General features: G+C 39.5%; 1 protein-coding gene across 5 annotated transcripts in view; it reads right to left on the bottom strand.

Annotated features, from left to right (window-relative positions):
• RPGRIP1 (RPGR interacting protein 1) overlaps nt 1-21533 on the bottom strand; it is a 70120-nt gene that overhangs the window by 27110 nt on the left and 21477 nt on the right. The window contains exons 11-19 of one of the 5 annotated variants that reach the window (XM_063091282.1): nt 20615-20763; nt 20007-20150; nt 19416-19566; nt 9923-10375; nt 9606-9757; nt 8819-9161; nt 7420-7604; nt 6887-7090; nt 6359-6497 (exon numbers count right to left, since the gene is read on the bottom strand). In XM_063091282.1, the coding sequence (XP_062947352.1) occupies nt 6359-6497; nt 6887-7090; nt 7420-7604; nt 8819-9161; nt 9606-9757; nt 9923-10375; nt 19416-19566; nt 20007-20150; nt 20615-20763 (1920 nt within the window). Of the gene's footprint in view, nt 1-6358; nt 6498-6886; nt 7091-7419; nt 7605-8818; nt 9162-9605; nt 9758-9922; nt 10376-19415; nt 19567-20006; nt 20151-20614; nt 20764-21533 lie in introns of those variants that run through there. The other 4 variants (XM_063091283.1, XM_063091284.1, XM_063091285.1 and 1 more) reach the window with 4 other exon arrangements.

Below are 21533 nucleotides of genomic sequence, written 5' to 3'. Positions count from 1 at the left end.
GTACGTATAATCAATTATAATTCAATAAAAAAAAAAAAAACAATTTGGGTTGTCTTATTATTGAGAAGTAGGAGGTCTTTATAGATTATGGATTCAAGTTCTCTATCAGAAATGCCATTTGTAAATATTTCTCCTAGTCTGTAACTTGTCTCTTCAGTTTCTTAATGGTGTCCTTTGAAAAGCATACATTTTTGATTTTGCTGAAGTTCAATTTGTCAGTTTTTATTTTATAGCCGATGCTTCTGCTTTCCTATCTAAGGAATCTTTGTCTAATCTCAGGTCAAAAATTTTTCTCACATAAATCATGTGAGAAAACCACCTTTTAGAAATTTTATAACTTTGGTTCTAATATTTAGATCTATGATCCATTTTGGTTAGTTTTAGTGCATAGTATGAGGTAAGAGTCTAAGTTCTTTTTCCCCCTGGATGTGGACATACTATTGTCCTAACATCATTTATTAGAGAGATTAGTATTTCCCCATTAAGTTGCCTTGGAACCTGTGTGGAAAATTAACTGACCATAAATTTAAGGTTTTATTTCTAGATTTTCAATTCTCTTTCACTGATCTATAAATCTATTTTTATGCCAATTCCACACTGTCTGAATTACTATATCTTTATTGTATGTTTTGAAAACTGGTAGTACAAATTTTCAAACTAGTTCTTGATTTTCAAAACTGTTTTGGCTATTCTAGGTTCTTTGCATTTCTATATAAATTTGGGGGAGAATTACTACCTTAATTTTCATTTGTCCAATCCATTTATTTGAATCTTCCTTAATTTCTCTCAAGACCTTTTGTAGTTTTCAGTATACTGGTCTTGCATTTCTTTTGTTAAATTTATTCTTAAATATTTTACTATTTTGGATGATATTGTGAATAAAGTTATTTTCTTGGTCTCATTTTTATACTGTTCATTGCTAGTATACAGAAATATTATTAATTTTGGTATGTTGATCTTATATCCTACAACCTTATTCACTAGCTTTTAGTTGTAGTTTTTTTTTCTTTTTATAGATTTTTTATAATTTTCTAAAAGCAGATCAAGTTGATTGCAAATAAAGACAGCACTACTTCTTCCTTTCCAATCCATATGACTTTAATTTCTTTTTCTTGCCTTATTGCACTGGTTACAATCTTCACTACAATATTCAGTAGGAGTGGTGAAAGCAGGCATCCTTTCTTTGTTCTCAATCTTAAGGAAAAAGCATTCAGTATTTCACCACTAAGTATGATGTTCCTTGTAGGTTTCACTGACCTTTTATCAGTTTGAAGAAATTTCCTTCTAGTCCTGGTTTCCTGAGAGTTCTCATCAAGAATGGGAATTGGATTTTGTGAAATGCTTTTTATTCATCTATTGAGATTATTATTGAGATTTTGGCCCTTATTCTATTACTACAGTGTATTAATTAATTTTTGTTGTTAAACCAATCTTGTATTGCTTGAATAAATCCCACTTTGTCATGTCATGTAAATCCCTTTAATACTTTTATGTTTTTCTGGATTTGGTTTGCTAACATTTCATAAAGGATATTGCATTTGTGTTCATAATGGATATTGGTCTACAGTGTATCTTTTAATATCTGTGACTTGCTTTGGTAGCAAGATAATACTAGCTTTAAAATGGAATGAGGTAGGAAGTTTTCTTTTCTCTTTCATTTTCTGAAAGAGACTATGAAGGATCAGCATTATTTCTTCCTTAAATATTGATTAGAATTTGCCAATGAAGCCATTTGGGCCTGGATTTTTTTTGTTGTGGGAAGATTTCTAATTATTAATTCACTGCCTTTACTACTTACAGGTCATTACTGAGCTTTTATTTCTTCAGTTTCTGTAATTTGTATCTTTTTTAAGAATTTGACTTTTCCATCTAAGTTGTCTGCATGAAGTAGTTTATAATATTCCATAATCCTTTTAATTAGAGGGTCTGTATTGACCCTGCATTCATTCTTGAATTTACTAACTTATGTCTTCAGTCTTTTTTTTTTTGGTCTTGGTCACTTTGCCAGCTACCAATTTATTGTTTCTCAGCTCCTTCATTGTCTGCTCTGCAATAATATAGCTGGACCCCATAAATATTTCTTCTTTGCCCATTGACACCATGTTTTTGTCAGTAGAGATCACTGGAGGATCACTGGAAGAAGAAAAAGGGTTTCTCTTCTTGGTTCCAATGTGCTCATTTAGGCAGGCTCCTGCAGCAGATGTGGACTCCTGTACACCAGGCTCCTGCAACATAGGTCCTGGCTCCAGCAGCACACATGGTTCTGCAAAACATGATTCTAGTAGCACCTGATTCCAACAGTTCATACTGGCCAGTAGCACATGACAGCTCTCAATGTACAGTTTCCCTAGTACCCCCTGGTGTATGTTTGCAGTGAAATGTCACCAGCTTGGCACCTCTCCGTGAATGGTTTACTCCTATCATCTCAGGGGCAACTTCACAGTTCCTCTGAGTTCTGAGGTGCAGTCACAGCAAAGCTTCTGTGCCATTCAGTGAGATATGACTTCACTCTTTCTTCTTCTTTTTTTTTTTTTATATATATATATGTATTTTTTTAAAAGATGACCTGTAAGGGGATCTTAACCCTTGACTTGGTGTTGTCAGCCCCACGCTCACCCAGTGAGCAAACCGGCCATTCCTATACAGGATCTGAACCCGTGGCCTTGGTGTTATCAGCACAGCACTCTCCCGAGTGAGCCACAGGCCGGCCCTGACTTCACTTTTTCCAATGAGGTCTGGATTTCATCCCTGAAGGGGGTGTCTACCAGATGTTTCTTCTTTGGGTACGCCATCTCAGATCTAGGGAGTAGTGGATGTTCTTTGAATCTCCTATTCCTGTATTCTTTAGAGTTCTCTTTACTTCTTACTAGTCAATCCCCATCCTCCCACTTCAATCCCTTGTTATACAAATTTGTTGATCTTTTCAACTGAACTTTTGGCTTTGTTGATTTTCTCTATTTTTTTTTCTCTTTTCTATTTCACTGATTTCTGCTCTAATATTTTATTACTTCCTTCTTTGAGTTTGACTTAATTTTCTTTTTTTTCAGCTTCTTGAGGTAGACGCTTAAGTTACAGATTTTAGATTTTTATTCTTTTCTACTTTAACCATTTAAAGCTATAAAAATTTCCTTATTTGAACTGCTTTAGCTTCATCTCATAAATTGTCAGCACCACACTCTCCCGAGTGAGCCACAGGCCGGTCCTCATCATCTCATAAATTGTGCTATGTTGTGTTTTCATTCTCACTCAGTTCAGTATAATTTCTAATCTGTGTTGATTAACTACCAGATATTTGTTATTGTCTATATTAGTTGTATTTGTTTCCTATGCTGCTGTAACAAATTACCACAAACTTGGTGGCCTAAAACAACAAAAGTGTATTCTCTCAGAGTTCTGGAGGCTACAAGTCCAAAATTAAGGTGTTGGCAAGTCTGTGCTTCCTCTGAAGGCTCCACGGGACAGTGTGCCTATTCCTTCCTTTCTTTTTTCCTTGCCTTTTCCAGTTTCTTGTGGCTCCAAGCATTCATTGGCTATGGTCACATCAGTCTCTGCCTCCACGGTCACCTTGCTTCCTTTTCTCCTGTGTGTCTCTGATAACAACACCTTATCATTGAATTTAGGGTCCACCTGGATAATCCAGGATGATCTCCTCATCTCAAGATCTTTAATTAAATTACATAACAAAGACCCTTTTTCCAAATAAGGTAACATGTGCAGGTTCTGGGGTTTAGGACACGGACATATCTGTTCGGGGTCCACCATTCAATGTACCATATTATCTATTTAAATTCTGAATATATTTAAAACCTCACACACTAGTATTTTTGCTTCATACAGTCATTTACAACAACCCATATTCTTTGCTTTTCATTCTTCATTGAGTCTTTGTGTTTCCTTCTGGGATAATTTTCCTTCAGCCTAAATAATGACCTTTAGGTTTTAATATGTGACTTGGAGGCAAAATTTCCGCTTTGGTTTGTCTGAAAATGTCTAGTTTGCTTTCATTCTGAAAGGATATTTTTGCATGTAGAGAATTCTTGATTGGCAGTTAATTATTTTCTTTCAGCATATTGAAGGTCTCTTGCCACTGGTTTCTGGCTATAGTAGTAGCTCTTGACAAGTCACTTATCCATCTTACTGATGCACCAATGGCTGTCTTTTTCTTTTAAATAGAATTTTAATGTTTTCTCTTTGATTTTATTTTCTGCACTTCTACTCTGATGTGTCTAGATTTGAACTTATTTTTACTTATCCTGCTTGAGTTTCATTTCATTGAATTTTAATATCCTTTATTAGTTCTGGAAAACTGTAAGTCATTATCACTTTGAATATTGCTTCCATCTCTTTTCTTTCTCCTCTTCTACATTTCCTTAAATGTAGCCCAGACCTCCTCATTTTGTCTGTTATGTCTCTTTTCTTGCTTTTCTGTATTTTCCATCTTATTGTCTCTCTTTGCTTTTTTCTGGATATTTTCACCAATTTTCATATCAGTTGTGTCTAATCTGTTTTCAACTCATCTCTTTGTTATAAATGTCTGTATTTAGAAATTCTATAATTTCTCTTAGTTCATTTTCAAATTTGCTGTGTATTTTGAAAACATTTTGTATCAATCAGGCAAAAAAAAAAAAAAAAAAAAAAAAAACCCAAAACAAAAAAACAGCAACATAAATGGGTGCCAAAATCATGAAGTGAAATTTCATAAGAAACAAGATATTTATAAAGTCTCAAAATATCTTCTTACATATTACATAAAATTTGCAAAGGGAAAAATGATAACCTTATGGTGGAAAAGCATTGCAAATGTTTTTTTAACCAAGTGATAAAAGTTATGCACACTAGTAATGGGACAAACTGACGTCACATACCTCCCAATTGTGATGCAGTGAGGACACAGCATCACTTCTGTGGGATTCCTGTAAAAAATTTATAACCTGAATCTAATTATGAAGAAACATCAGAGAAATCCAAATTGAGAAACTCATTTACGCTCTTCAGAACAACTGATCTATGCTCTCCAAAATGTCAACATCATGAAAGATGTAGAAAAGATGAGGAAATGTTCCAGATTAAACGAAACTAAAGAGAGATGACTAAATCCAATGCATGATCCTGGATTAAAAAAGAAAAAAAAAAAGCCTGCTATCATGGACATTACTGGACAATTTGCAAATTCTGGACATAAGGTGATAATATATTTACGTTGAGTTTTACAAATTTGATTATTGTACTGTGGTTATATAATTTTCTTAAGAAAATGAATATATAGTGATAAGAGGACATGATGTTTGCAATTCTCAAATGCTTCAGAAAAAAGTGATAAAGTGGCAAAATGTTAACAGTTGATGAATTTGAGTAAAGGGTATATGTGAATTTTTTGTCCTATTCATGCCGCTCTTATGTGAATTTGAAATTATTTTATAACACATTTTTGTAAAATTTAAAATACCAATTTTCATAGCTTCAGTTCCTTCCTGAAGTTTTAAAGCTCGGTTTTTATTTTCATGAAGCTAGTAAACACAGTTGTTGAGCAGTCTGTGTCTGATAACGCCAGTATCTGGAGTCCTGGTGGGCGTCGGGTCAGCTCTTGCAAGTGCTCCAAAACACAATGCTGCCACTCAGAGCAAAAGAAGCTCATAATGATGCTGCCTTCAGGGTCCCAGATCAGAGAGTGGGAAATCCTATCCTGGATAGACACCAGATTCAGATTGCATCCCCACTTCCTCACCTCAAAAGTCCGCCAAAAGCATGGTTCTAGCTCACCTCTGCCTCCTCCAGACTGGCAATGTCCTAGGACTGAAGCAGTTCCAACTCACCTCTCTGAGCTCCAACCATTTCCCTGATCTTGGCTAGGTAATTCTTCTCTGTCTTGTTGGCTCTTAATGCTTTTAGGAAACATTAATAAGATTTTAAAAATACACCAATTTTAGCTTTTTAGTTGATTTGAATTACCTAGTTTGCCATTACTATTATCTGAAATCATGTCTATTTTTCATTATAACACCAAAGTCTTGCCTTAATTTGAAAGAAATTTAGATTAACCTCATAAATGGGCCAATCACACTCCTCCTCCTATTTTTTTTTTATAACAATAATTCATAAGGCCATGGAGCAAATTAACATTTGATAAATACTAGGTAACTAAGCTAGCTAGCTAGCTATAAATACATCGAAAGTTACTTTCTTTGAGTATTCCAGCCTTGGTTGGTCTAACCATCACACCTGTAACACAAAACAGGGCCTAGGTCCTTACATACTAATTTTCCATGAAAAGTTTAGCACTGCAAGATGGAGGAAGAAAGTGAATAACTGTCCTGATAAAATAATTAAATATGAAAATTTGATTTTACAAAGACAGTACCATTTTCAGGATGTAGGGGTAATTTCTGTTTCAGTGCTGGATAGGATAATGACATTTCCTCTTCCTTGTGTTGTTTGTTAAAACCATCATCTGTGGAGATCTTGAGCCCTGAGAACTTCAACTCTGTGTATTTCACCTGCTTCAGAATAAGAACAACAATACTATACAGCTGATAATATCTTAGTTTTCTTCCTCCCTCCCTACCTCCCTCCCTCTTCTTTCTTTTTCTAATACTAGCTCTTTCTAATTTTTAAAATTTAGTACTTGTTTTAAAATAAATTCCAAATACATACACACATGACATTAAAATTCTAAGCATAAATTGTAGAGTACAAAGATGCTGAATTAAATTACATTGAAATGAACAGTCCAGAGGTTCATTAAACTACTTGTGTTTGTGGAAACACATGCTAGGCACAAAGAGCTATGATTATTGTTTATCTTGTGCATCTGCTTTTGCTTCTACCTCTGAGAATGATACATCTGGGGACACTACAACCCATATTTTAGTTCTTCAAGATTTCTTACTTGCAGTGTATTTCCATTTAAGATATTACGACTAAGATACTCCATTCTGTTTTTTTCTTGGACGCTTATTCTTTTGCCATGTTTTCTTCTTGAGTAGCTCACAACCTGGTGTTCCTTTTCCTTTCTGTCTCCCGCCTGAGGAGGTTTTCTCTTTGCTACATACTGGCCAGCTTCAATGGGAATCTCAGCAGATGCCATCTGGTCCTGAATAGAAGGATCAGAGAGAGCCTTACAAGATGATTGCTTAACAACCTTGCTACTGAAGAAAGGGATTTGTGAACTAGCATTAAACTTCTTTTCTCTCCTGCCAGAGAGCTGAGAGATGCTATCCCTGTCTCCTCCCCACAATAAATTCCAGGGTCTTGCTCCATCGATAGCTTCATGGCATTACCAAGGATACAGATTAAGTTCACAAAACACATGACATTTACAGAAGGAATTTCTTTTCCTCCAATTTTAGTACTATCTCCTTTAAATCTGATCCATAGGATTGGCAGGGATCTGCTACCTAGATCTGAGTCCTGGAGAGCTACCTGGGGAGGAAAGGAAGCCTTTTCCTCTTCAGATGAAGTCTCTAAAATGTCATTGGTGTCATTTTCCTCAGTCTGAGCTTCTGGTTCCAAGAAGCTCTCAGGGGGTATGTAACGAGACTTCCAATCCAGTTGCACGTGAATGGATCCATTGGGTTTCTCTGCAGGGTCAGTGAGGTTAAAACCACCTGAGAGACACACAGACATTAATAAAACCTGATCACATGAAATAGGCAAATGAGCATTTACAGCATCTTATTTATTTCTCCCCCATTTTTTATTTCATTGCATTTTGTTAGTAATTAATTAACATATATCAAATAATCATGATGATACTCTCAGAAATAACATAAAATAGCAGAGTAGTTAGAATATTAATAGGGAAGATGGTTATCTCCAGGTTTCAGGAAGAGATAGAAGATGTATGGAGAGGAACACAGCTTGCTTGTCATCAGTCATCCAGCCAAGAAACAAAATTGTGTTATTACTACTATCATCAAATGCTTACTGTACCTTAGGCATACCAAGGAAACCAGCATCTACACTTAAGTGGTCCAGAGAAAACTTAAGAAAAATGGTTTTTCCAAATGCCAGACTTCTGATTTATAACACTGGTTAACAGATGGCTCACACTGCCTCTCCCCTTTGGCGAAGGAGTTCTGAGTAGAAGTGTCAGCCCTTTTTTTTTTTTTTTTTTTTTAAACAGTTGTGATATTGGAAGGAGGGAGGCCTGACATACTTCATGGAGCATCCAGAAACATGTTAAATATGGTTGGTAATGACTGAATCTATCCACACATCCTAATTAGAACACAATACCCCTGCCTCACCCTCGCGGGACTTTAGCCAGAGAACAGACACTCCTAGGTGCACCCCACAACCCTGGGTATGAAAGTAAGGTAAGATAGTATGGAGCTCAGCCCTATATTGGGGGAAAATCCAACAAATTTGCCTCTGTCATGGTCTGGCATGGAAGTCTCACTAACTTGTATCTAATGTTTAAAAGAAGTGAAAGAATTGTGAGGAGCGTTAAGGTCATAGTTCATAATCAGATATCTAGTCATGCACTAAGAAACAGGCCTTAAATAAAGACAAATACTGGGAAGCACTATAGCGGTTGAAACGTTTGTTCAAGAGATGGAGGCATGGAATTCAGGTTGGTGGGTCTACTCACTTGGGAATCTTGTTTTTGTTGTTGAAAAAAAGCAGAAAAAGCCAATGTTTCCATATGAATAGTGAGGCTCTAAGCCTTTTGTTCTATTGCTCTTGATAATATTCTAAAGTCCTTTCAGTACATTTTAAGAGAGACTGTTCCAAGCAAGTAATCACATAAAAGCAGAATCAGGACAGGGAGATAACACTGGGAAGACAGCAGAAAGATGTAATAACCTCAAACTCCCACCTTTAATAGATTTATTTTGCGCAAGAGGCAGCAAGGGCACTTGGACTCTGCCAAGGTATGAGCCAGGCTCTGAGTCTTCATCATCAAAAACGTATATAGACAGGGCCTCCCGTTTCAGATATTGATCCAGGTCAGCGGTCACAAGAACTGGGAATCGAGCCTGGTCTCTAAAGTAGGGACTGTTACTGGCTGGAATGATGGCAGTGTCATGGTCAGAAAAGGTGAAGAAGCGGTACATGGCATATGGACTGGGCTGAGTTCCCAGCCATCGACTCCGGAGGCCACAGCACCTGGTGATTTCAATCCGCAGCTCATTCTGAGGTTTCCACGTCTCTGATCTGGACTGGAAAGATGTTGGTCTTGGGTTGAGGAAAAGGGCAGCCTGAGAGTATTGTTGTAGGTAAAGTCCAGCACCCTTGGTGAGGAAAAACTACAACCTAGAGAATTGTTACCCTGACTGGGTCACAGAGAAATCTAATAACATTCACTGCCTGCAAACTGGCTCTGGCAGTTATCTGAGAGAGACACTAGCACTTGGTCCTATCTTAGGGAAGTGCACAGGGAAACTTTTTTGTTCATAACAAGGAGAGGTAGCTAGCTCCAATGGCATGATTTCATTTCAAACTCAAACTTGACCAAAGGAAGACTCTGGACTAGTTGGGGTGTGACGGTTTTTCTCTTTCTTTCACATTCAACCAATACTTATTGAGCGTAAAACACTGAGCTGTTCTCATGAGCTATTTGGCTGAGGCTCCTTTGAGATGCATGGGCACATTCTTTTTCTCACCTCATCCTCCTGGGCCTCCCAGGCTCCAACTACATTGGCTGACAGGTAGGCCTGGGCTTTCTTTCGCTTACTGCATGCCTGTAGGCTGGGTGTTATGGGGAAGCGCAGCCTCATCCAGTACTCTAGCACCCCGAAGTCTTCTCCACCAACTCCTGGGTAGCAGAAAGCACGAAAGGTATGGAGAATAGAGATGGTGTGGGAAGGATAAGGAATAAAGGCAGAGGAAGAGAATAGGAAACCACTGAAAGAGCAACTACTACAGACTTTGGGAAATTCTGCATTGGTCCTAGGAGCTGCAAGAAGCCAAGTGCACTTACCAGTAAGTATGGCCGACCCATGGACTTTCTCCACAGTCTCTATCACTCTGTCAAAGCAAATCCATCCAGTTGCAAGGGTGTGGTGCTCAGTGGCCACAGCCTGGTATATATCAAGCTGGGCTGACACCCCTTGAAGGTAATGTAAGAAAAGGGAATCTGTCTCCACCACATACTGGGAGGTAAAGTCATAGAGAGGCTGTGGCCCCACACATAGTGGGGTACAGTGAGTTTCAAAATCATAGAAAGAATAGGTGCAGAAAGTAGTAGGTTGGGTGTCTCCAGCCTGAGCCAGGGCAGCAGATGTCAAGAAGGCCTGGTGGATGTGCAGTTCAAAAAGATTCTCACTCTGATGCAGCAGAGAAATATCCACTTTATCCTCATCTCCATGGGCTGGCTGTGTTCCCAGAGATAATGACAACTGTCGGGTGCCATAAGCAACATCTTTGAGCTGCTCTAGAGGGGAAAGAAAACTGCCCATCCATTAAAGGGTAGGGAGCTCTTCCTTAGGATAAAAGGGGTGAACAGAAGGAGAATAAAAACATGGTAGTCATCCAAGTGGTGATTATTCAAGAAACCATGTGATTCAAAAGGAAAAGCAATAGATGACAGCCAGCAGCTTTGAATTCTGATGGCCAAACAATCCAATGCCTGCTTTAGAGAGAAGGTGCAAAATGAGTGATTGTAGAAATGAATGCTAAACTCTGGATAACACTGGGGGCACATTTTATCATATAGATGAGACTCTTTTGGTTTCCCGTAAGGTCCTATGAATTAATTGGTAATTTCATAAGAGAAACACTAGAAACACAAAGTGAATATTTCCAAAAGTTTGGTATATTGGCCATAAAGAGAAAAGCAAGTTATACACATAAAGTCCATTACATACTTTGGGCCCCACTGAGAAATGCTTCCCCTTCTCCAGTCAGATCAGTCACAAGAGTTTTCATCCTGTCCAGAATTTGGTTTCATTGTAAGAAGGCAATTTACATTAAAGAAACTTTAAGACAAAGAGTAATAAAGTAAAAAGTGGAAGAGCAGACTTACTAGGAAGAGGATGAAAATATTGGCAATGGGATGCAAAGATATGTGGACAGTCTACCAAATCTAGGCATTCCCTACCACGTCCAACCAATCAGAAACGTTGATATACAGTCTGCTTCAAATTAGAGTATTTGAGTCATTACAGTGTGTTGATGATGGAGGCCCTAGTTTAAGAGTTTAAAGCACTAGAATAAGGTTTTTTCAAGATGTCGGTGGCTGCGGCGGTTGGTGCGGAGTAGCTGAGGTGGAAAAGGTGGCCACTGGGCCTCAGGCAGCTGGGAAACTTGTGGACCTTCCTCTCGCCATCTCTTAAGGGAGGACTGCTGCTGGTGGCCGGTCGTGGGCGGTGACCGCCACTTTGCCCCCGGCAGGAGAGGCTGCCTCATTTACAGGCAACAGCTTTGAAGTGTGGAGCAGGGAAAGAACTGTTTCTTAGCTGCAAAAGTGAGTCTCTAAACAGGGAACACAGCGCCGGCGCTGCTGTGGATGCAGACAGGATCCGGGAGGCTGGGGCCGCGCTGAAGGCGGCCAGCTGCCCTATTCAGGATTCGAGGTTTCAGGCCGGCATTAAAGAAGATTCCTGGGAGCGCCCGAGCCGCGCCGTGACTGAACAGCCCAAGGCGGCAGCAGCCGAGAACGGGGAAGGCGGCAAACCAGAGGCAGAGAGTGAGCACACGACCTGGCACAGCCCTGTGAGTGACCCCTGGCCCAGCCCTGCTCAGGGGGCTGACACCCACCCGGCTTCCGCCTGCATCACCGGGTCACTCACCGCCCCAGGGCTGCCTCCATTTTCCCAGGTGCTGGCAGCTCCGGCCCGGCTCAGCTTGGCTCATCACTGAGCCTTCGCACTTGCTGGCCCTGGCATGGGACTTCCCGGGGCCGGCGGGCTGGCCTCCCCTCTCACTCCCTCCACGGTTCTCTGGCAGGGCTGGTGGCGTGGGGCGTCCCGGGCCAGTGTCGGGAGGGCAAGGAAGTATGGGTGGGGCCGACTGTCACTCCACCACACCCTAGACTCCGGCCCCCAGTAAACTTCCTGTTACTGGGAGGCAGATACCATCTCTGTGGCCACCAGCTCGGAAAAACGCCTAACCAATTTCTGGTTGGGAATAGTGTGGTAGGAGAGTTCCTAAGTCCGCCTGAACCTGTCGGAGAGCTGGCTGCAGGCGGGCGCTAGACTGAGTCCACGCCGGGGGGATACAAAGGTGAACAAGTCCCAAGAAAGATCTACACAGTGCTACAAAGGGACCCAGAGCGACTGGTCGTCTGTGCCTAGCAGAAACCTGGTAGACTTCCTGGGCGAGGCGGTGCCGAGCAGGGTCTTGAAGGCCCAGCTGATAGACGAGGGTTGCAGAAGACACACCCCAGCCCAGCACAGTGCACACAGAGTGGGGAGACGTGCGTCCAGGGAGGCGGAGACTCTACAGAAACCACACACCCAGTGGGGTCACCACTGCACGATCAAACAGCCTGGGCCAGAGCACATGGAACAGGGAGAAGTCCTGCACAGGAAGTGAAAGCTCAACAGAGATCACACACCCTGTGGTACGTGATCCGCCAGCCCAACAGAGTCCAAGCTGACCAGAAAGGTGGCTCCCTGGAGAGGCCCAAGACCCGAGGCAACCACACACACAAGGCACTAGAGGCCAACTGAGCAGTCACGGAGGGAGCCATACGAAATTGGCAACCACAGCAACATCCTAGTTAGTCATTAGTCTCAAACCGGTGGACTGTGAAACCCCCTGCCACAATGAATAAACACCAAAAAAAAGATACCAGAAATACAAAAAATCAAGAAAGTACACCACCAAAAGTTAATAAATCTCAAACTCTAGATCCTATAGAACAAGAAGCCCTTGAAATGACTGACAAGGAATTTCGTGTGATAATTCTAAGGAAACTGAATGAGATACAAGAAAACTCAGCTAGACATCATGAGTAAATGAGGAAAAGTATACAGGATCTGAAAGAGGAAATGTATAAGGAAATCAATGTCCTGAAAAAAATTGTAGCAGAACTTGCTGAACTGAAGAAGTTATTCAGCGAAATAAAAAACACAACGGAGAGTTTAACCAGCAGGCTTGTCGAAGTTGAAGAGAGAACCTCTGAACTTGAAGATGTGCTGTTTGAAATAACACAAGCAGACAAAAAGAAAGAAAAAAGAATCAAAGACATTGAAGAAAATCTGAGAGAGATATCAGACAACCTTAAGCGCTCAAATATCCGAGTCATGGGTATTCCAGAAGGGGAGGAAAATGGAGATTCCATTGACAACATATTCAACAAAATAGTGGCAGAAAACTCCCCAGGTATGGGCCGGCCTGTGGCTCACTCGGGAGAGTGTGGTGCTGAGAACACCAAGGCCCCGGGTTCGGATCCCATATATGGATGGCCGGTTCGCTCACTGGCTGAGCGTGGTGCTCACAACACCAAGTCAAGGGTTAAGATCCCCTTACCGGTCATCTTTTAAAAAAAAAAAAAAAAAAAAAAAAAAAAAAAAAAAGAAAACTCCCCAGGTATAGGAAAAATCACAGATCTTCAGATCCAAGAAGCTCAACGATCTCCATCATATTCAACCCAAAAAGGCCTTCTCCAAGACATGTCATAGTCAAACTGGCAAAACTCAGAGACAAAGAGAGAATCTTAAAAGCTGCAAGAGAGAAGTGTCGAATCACCTATAAGGGAGCCCCAATCAGGCTAACATCAGACTTCTCATCACAAACCCTAAAAGCTAGAAAGGAATGGGGATGATATTTTCAAAATACTAAAAGACAAAGATTGCCAGCCAAGAATACTCTACCCTGCAAGGCTATCCTTCCGAAATGAAGGGCAAATAGTATATTTCTCAGACAAACAAAAACTTCAGGAGTTCACTACCACACGACCACCCTTACAAGAAATCCTCAAGGGAGTACTGGGTTTGGTTCCTGAAAAATAACTACCACTGCCATAAAAACCCAAGAAAAATCAAAACCCACTAGTATAATAAAAATGGCATTCATGAAGAGAAAACAAGCGAACAAAAACACTATCTACAACCTAAGGAACCAACAAACAAAGAAACCAAACAGTAAATCAGAAAGCAAGGAACAAAAGACACCTAAGACAACCAAACAACAATCAATAAAATGCTAGGAATAAATCAACACTTTTCAATAACAACTCAATGTAAAAGGCTTAAATTCCCCAATCAAAAGACACAGACTGGCTGACTGGATTAAAAAGGAGGACCCAACTATATGTTGCCTACAAGAGACCCACCTCACCCATAAAGATTCACATAGACTAAGAGTGAAAGGATGGAAAAAGATTTACCATGCAAACAGAAAAGAAAAACGAGCTGGAGTAGCTATTCTTATATCTGACAAAATAGACTTTAAACTAAAAACCATAAAAAGAGACAAGGAGGGACACTACTTAATGATAAAAGGACTGATCCATCAAGAAGACATAAAAATCATAAATATGTATGCACCCAATGTTGGAGCAGCCAGATTTATAAAGCAAACTCTATTAGACCTAAAGAAGGAAATAGACACTAATACCATAATAGCAGGGGACCTGAACACCCCACTGTCAATATTAGACAGATCATCTAGGCAAAGAATCAGTAGAGAAACACAACATCTAAACAAGACTCTAGACCAATTGGAATTGGCAGATATCTACAGAACATTCCATCCAACAACCTCAGAATATTCATTCTTCTCATGAGCACATGAATCATTCTCCAGGATAGATCACATATTAGGTCACAAATCAAGTCTCAATAAATTCAAAAAATTTGGAATTATCCCATGTATTTTCACAGACCACAATGGATTAAAACTAGAAATTAATAATAAACGAAACTCTGGAAACTATACAAACACATGGAAATTAAACAGCATTCTACTCAATGACATATGGGTCCAAGAAGAAATCAAGCAGGAAATCAAAAAATTTATTGAAACTAATGAAAACAATGATACATCATACCAAAACCTGTGGGATACTGCAAAAGCAGTATCAAGGGGGAAATTTATTGCATTAAACACTCACTTCAGAAGAATGGAAAGATGGCAAGTGAACAACCTAACACTTCACCTTAAAGAACTAGAAAAACAAGAACAATCCAAACCTAAAGTTAGCAGACGGAAAGAAATCATTAAGATCAGAGCAGAACTAAATGAAATTGAAAACCAAAAAACAATTCAAAAGATCAACGAATCAAAAAGTTGGTTTTTTGAAAAGATAAATAAAATTGACAAACCATTAGCATGGCTAACAAAAAAAAGAAGAGAGAAGACTCAAATAACAAAAATTAGAAATGAAAAAGGCGATATTACAACTGATTCATCTGAAATACAAGGAATCATTCAAGACTACTATAAACAACTATACGCCAACAAATTTGAAAATCTGGTGGAAATGGATAAATTTCTGGACACACACAAGCTCCCAAAACTGAACCATGAAGACGTAGAAAATCTGAACAGACCAATAACAATAAAGGAGATTGAAGCTGTTATCAGAAGGCTCCCAACAAAGAAAAGCCCAGGACCAGATGGATTCACAGCAGAATTTTACCAAACATTCAAACAGGAATTGACACCGATTCTTTACAAACTATTCCAAAAGATTGAAACGGACGCAAATCTCCCAAACTCATTCTATGAAGCAAACATCATCCTGATACCAAAACCAGGTAAAGATATAACCAAAAAAGAAAACTACAGGCCGATATCCTTGATGAATATAGATGCAAAAATCCTCACTAAAATACTAGCAAACAGAATACAGCAACACATATGTAAAATTATTCACCACGATCAAGTGGGATTCATCCCAGGGATGCAAGGTTGGTTCAACATATGCAAATCAATAAATGTGATACACCATATTAATAAACTCAAACAGAAAGACCATATGATCATCTCTATAGATGCTGAAAAAGCATTTGATAAAGTTCAGCACTCATTCATGACAAAGACCCTCTATAAGTTAGGTATAGAGGGAAAGTATCTCAACATAATTAAAGCCATATATGACAAACCCACTGCCAATATCATCCTGAATGGGGAAAAGCTGAAAGCTTTTCCTTTAAGAACAGGCACTAGACAAGGATGCCCACTCTCACCACTCCTATTCAACATAGTGTTGGAAGTACTAGCCAGAGCAATCAGAGAAGAAAAGGAAATAAATGGCATCCAGATTGGAAAAGATGAAGTCAAACTGTCCCTGTTTGCAGATGACATGATCCTATATATCGAACAGCCTAAAACCTCTACAAAAAGTTGATATTATCTTGGAGGTGATAAATGATTTCAGCACATTAGCAGGATACAAAATCAACACACAAAAATCAGTAGCATTTCTTTTCTCCAATAGTGAACATGCAGAACGAGAAATCAAGAAAGCCTGCCCATTTACAATAGCCACCAAAAAAATAAAATACTTAGGAATTGAGTTAACCAAGGAGGTGAAAAATCTCTATCATGAGAACTACAAACCACTGCTGAGAGAAATTAGAGAGGATACAAGAAGATGGAAAGAGATCCCATGCTCTTGGATTGGAAGAATCAACATAGTGAAAATGTCCATACTACCCAAAGTGATATGCAAATTCAATGTAATCCCCATCAAAATTCCAAAGACATTTTTCTCAGAAATGGAAAAAACTATCCAGACATTTATATGGAACAATAAAAGACCACGCATAGCCAAAGCAATGCTGAGCAAAAAACATAAAGCTGGAGGCATAACACTACCTGACTTTAAGCTATACTACAAAGCTATAATAACCAAAACAGTATGGTACTGGCATAAAAACAGACACACTGATCAATGGAATAGAATAGAGAACCCAGAAATCCACCCACACACTTATTGCCATCTGACCTTTGACAAAGGCACCAAGCCTATTCACTGGGGAAGGGACTGCCTCTTCAGCAAATGGTGCTGGGATAACTGGATATCCATATGCAGGAGAATGAAACTAGATCCATACCTCTCACTGTATACTAAAATCAACTCAAAATGGATTAAGGATTTAAATATACAACCTGAAACAATAAAACTTCTTAAAGAAAACATAGGAGAAACACTTCAGGAAATAGGACTGGGCACAGACTTCATGAATACGACCCCAAAAGCACGGGCAACCAAAGGAAAAATAAACAAATGGGATTATATCAAACTAAAAAGCTTCTGCACAGCAAAAGAAACAATTAACAGAGTTAAAAGACAACCAACAGAGTGGGAGAAAATATTTGCAAAATATACATCTGACAAAGGATTAATATCCAGAATATATAGGGAACTCAAACAACTTTACAAGAAAAAAACAAGCAATCCAATTAAAAAATGGGCAAAAGAGCTAAGTAGGCATTTCTCTAAGGAAGATATACAAATGGCCAACAGACATATGAAAAAATGCTCAACATCACTCAGCATCCGGGAAACGAAAATCAAAACCACACTGAGATACCATCTAACCCCAGTTAGAATGGCTAAAATCCAAAAGACTCTGAACAATAAATGCTGGCGAGGTTGCAGAGAAAAAGGAACTCTCATCCATTGTTGGTGGGACTGCAAAATGGTGCAGCCTCTATGGAAAATGGTATGGAGGTTCCTCAAACAATTGCAGATAGATCTACCATACGACCCAGCTATCCCACTGTTGGGAATATACCCAGAGGAATGGAAATCATCAAGTCGAAGGTATACCTGTTCCCCAATGTTCATTGCAGCACTCTTTACAATCGCCAAGTGTTGGAACCAGCCCAAATATCCATCATTGGATGAGTGGATACGGAAAATGTGGTACATCTACACAATGGAATACTACTCAGCTATAAAAACGAATGAAATACTGCCATTTGCAACAACATGGATGGACCTTGAGAGAATTATATTAAGTGAAACAAGTCAGGCACAGAAAGAGAAATACCACATGTTCTCACTTATTGGTGGGAGCTAAAAATTAATATATAAATTCACACACACACACACACACACACACACACACAAAACCGTGGGGGGGGGGGAAGAAGATATAACAACCACAATTACTTGAAGCTGATACGACAAGCAAACAGAAAGGACATTGTTGGGGGGGAAGGGGGAAGGAGGAGGGAGGGAGGTTTTGGTGATGGGGAGCAATAACCAGCCACAATGTGTATCGACAAAATAAAATTAAAAAAAAAAAAAAAGCAGTAGAAAAGAATGTCTTCGTGTCCAAAAAAGAAATCAAATACAGAAATTGACTAATGATTTCTTAATTGATTAGATTAATATAACTGAATATAATGTATTTAAAATTTTGCATTACGTGACACAGGGTTAGTAATCTTACCATATAAAGAACTTTTGCAAATCAATAAATACTACTAAGAAATGGGCAAAAGACAGGAATAGGTGATTCTCCAAAGAAATAATACAAATAATTGTTAAACATATGAAAAACCCTTCGGCCTAATCATTAATCAAACAACTATAAGTTAAACCGAATGAATCTTCAGAAGTAGTTAATGGTATTTATCCTACATGGTCCCGGAAGAAAGACCCTGAACCTGAAAGATGTAAGAATTTTGATCCAAAGGGGAGTTTTCCTTGTTATATGGTGGTGACGTTTTACCTGACTCACCCTGGCATGCCTCAGAAAGACTCGTCTCTATTCCAGTTCCATGCTCACTAAGAAACCTGCTTACTGATTCTGCTTGCCAGAGAGAGGGCTGTACTGAAAAGTGGTTCCGAATATTCTCCTGGCAGCGGTGGAATAACTATCATGGTAAAATAACAAACATTCTGGTGTAAATATCAGTCTCTGGTAAATTTGGTTAGTGTGATTCAGGTCTCTTCATCACTGAGTATAACAACAAAGCCAAGTTTCTTGACCTACAAGGCTGAGACCAGACCCTGGTCAGCAGTGACTACTAAATATAGGAACTACCACAATGTGAAACTTGCATGAAGTGTCCTGCCAGCTGCTCTGCTACTGTCAATATCCTCAGACTCCAACAAAGATTTTAGAGATTTTTAGAGAGAAATCACAGAAAAGGATGATGGAATATGAGTGATGAAGCTCTATTACCTGATAAAAACTGCTTTATGGGCTTGGGTTGAGGAAACAACGGGGAGAGAGAGAGCAAGAAAGAAGGAAAGAGAGAAAGAGAGAGAGAGTGGTATACCAGCCTGAGGGCCAACAGTGACACTCTCAATCTCAAAATACAATCAACCCCCTGAAAGCAATTGCTGGGCCTTGCTGAAACTATCCAGAAAAATCAGAAAAACTTAATGACATGATGGAGGGAAACAAGCTGCTAACCATGAATTAAAACAACAAAGGTGGTAGAATAAAGAACAGGAGGGATAACTCGTATGCTAAGGACATCACAGGCAGTCTTCTAGACAGGTACAGAGAAGGGAAAATGAGTGTTAGCTGTGATGAAGACAACAAAGAACTAAGACTTGCCAGATGTTGGAAGGCCATGGCTTCTTAAAATACCTTCTAGCTGCTTGATACGGTTGTTCTTGATGTCTAAGAGTTGACTCAACCTCTCCAGTTTTTCTTTGTGATCTCTACTTTCATTATCAGCTTTTGTCATCATTGCCTCCAGTTCCTCCTGAAACAAAACAATGTCTGAATTTTTCTATCCCACTGTCCCAGAACCAAAGAGCCCATATAAAAAGGTGGCACTTGCTGGGTAAAGAAGACTCTGCTATGTCCTTAGCAGGGCAAATTCATCCGCTAGAGAAAGGCTTGGGTTCCTCACAGATCCTCCAGGACTAGTTGTGCTATTAGTGCCATAGGGTAGTATTTTCCTAGGACTGGAAAGATTTGAACCCAGAAGCTTCACACTTGCCACACAGCCCCTTCACTGGCTCCTAGTGCCAAGGTACTGTGGAACATGAGAGAGCTCTTAAGTTCTTCAAAAAACAGCACAATCTGTGTTTGCACAGGACAGCATATCACCTGGTATCAACCCTGGAAACTTGGGTCTTGCTTCATTTCCAGTCTTATGAGTGGTTCCCAGTGCCCATTTATCCACCCCTTTTCTTGCACCTGATAACACACGTTGATTTTGCGCTGTAGAATGAGCATGTCCCTGGTCTTTTCTAGTTCCAAGGCGGTCTCTGCATGCAATAGTTGCAACTCACTTAACATCTGGGGTAGTTTCTTCTCTTCTTGGTTTTTTGGTTCACTGGGCTATACAGGGAAAATCATTGGTAAAAGGGAGCATAAATATGATGGGTACAGTAATAACTATTCTCCATAAAGCAGTTATTGGCAGTAGTAAAATGCCAGCAGCAGAATTTACTCCAAAGTGTAAAAGAGGATTTGTATTATTTTACAAGTGCCCTCTTGCCTAGTCCTCAGTAGCAGAAGTGAAGGGAGGTTATTCAGCCTCTAATGGCTGTTTGCACTTCAGCAGATCTTTTCAAATACTCATCTGAAAAAGATTCTAAATTTAATGAGCTGTAAAGGGTGGAAAAAATAGGTGGAGCTCAGAAAGCTCTCTTTATTCTTAGTCTTCTCATATCCTTCCAAATATCATCCTCAATCAGATCGAAATATTATTTATTTAGTTTTCTAATCTCTTCATATTTCCTAGGGATATTTGCCAGAGATCCCTCTGCAGAGTAGACTTGTTTGTTTGAAGAAGCTCTTACCTCTATCTGAGCGGTCTCCTGAAATAGAGCTGGTTCATATTGCCTGTGAGGTGACTGAGAAATTGTAGCTGTCTTCTGGTGGATCTCTAATTCCTGTTTATGCTTCTGAAGTATGTTGGTGACTTCAAGCTTCAGATTCTCATTCTGAGCTGGGGAAAAGATGATTCAGAAAGTTGAAATTCTGTAGTTATCAGTAACTATGGTCAGAGTTGGATCAAGTGTGAATTAAATTTTCCCACTAATGTTTAATTCATTTTATAAATTTGTCCTTAAAGAAGCAATTGTCTCTTATTTCTACAAAGGGCCTCTAGTTTATCAACCGAGTAAACTGAGGTGACACTTGCACTCCAAAAACAAAAAAAAAAAACAGAAACAGAGTTACTTTACTGATTGGGACAGTCCTAACTTTTTGATAGCACCATCCAAAATAGTATCTCAACAGTTGGCCGGCCCGTGGCTCACTCGGGAGAGTGTGGTGTTGAGAACACCAAGGCCACGGGTTCAATCCCATATAGGGATGGCCAGTTGGCTCACTGGCTGAGCGTGGTGTTGACAACACCAAGCCAAGGGTTGAGACCCCCTCACTGGTCATCTTTTAAAAAAAAAAAAAATAGTATCTCAACAGTAACTCTACCCCTGCTCTATTCTGACTTCTAAGCTATTGGTTCTCTATGGCCCTTATTTCCACATCCACCCTGACCTGGATGGAGGATGGGCATTTCCATGTGTGTGCGTGTGTGTGCATGCATGTGTGTGTTTTTCATAGATGGAAGGTGATCAGTGTTTAGTGTTGTTAAATGAAAATTCCGGGAGGCCAAATTGTTTTGGACTGAGCTGCACTAGACCGAAACAGACCAGACCAGACCAAAATGGAGTCAATAGTGCTAAATGCCACATAATCAAACTGAAAATTTAAGGA

Source organism: Cynocephalus volans, chromosome 3 (genome assembly GCF_027409185.1).
Source record: "Cynocephalus volans isolate mCynVol1 chromosome 3, mCynVol1.pri, whole genome shotgun sequence".
Taxonomy (NCBI): Eukaryota; Metazoa; Chordata; class Mammalia; order Dermoptera; family Cynocephalidae; genus Cynocephalus; species Cynocephalus volans.
This window is presented reverse-complemented; position numbering and strand designations above follow the sequence as displayed.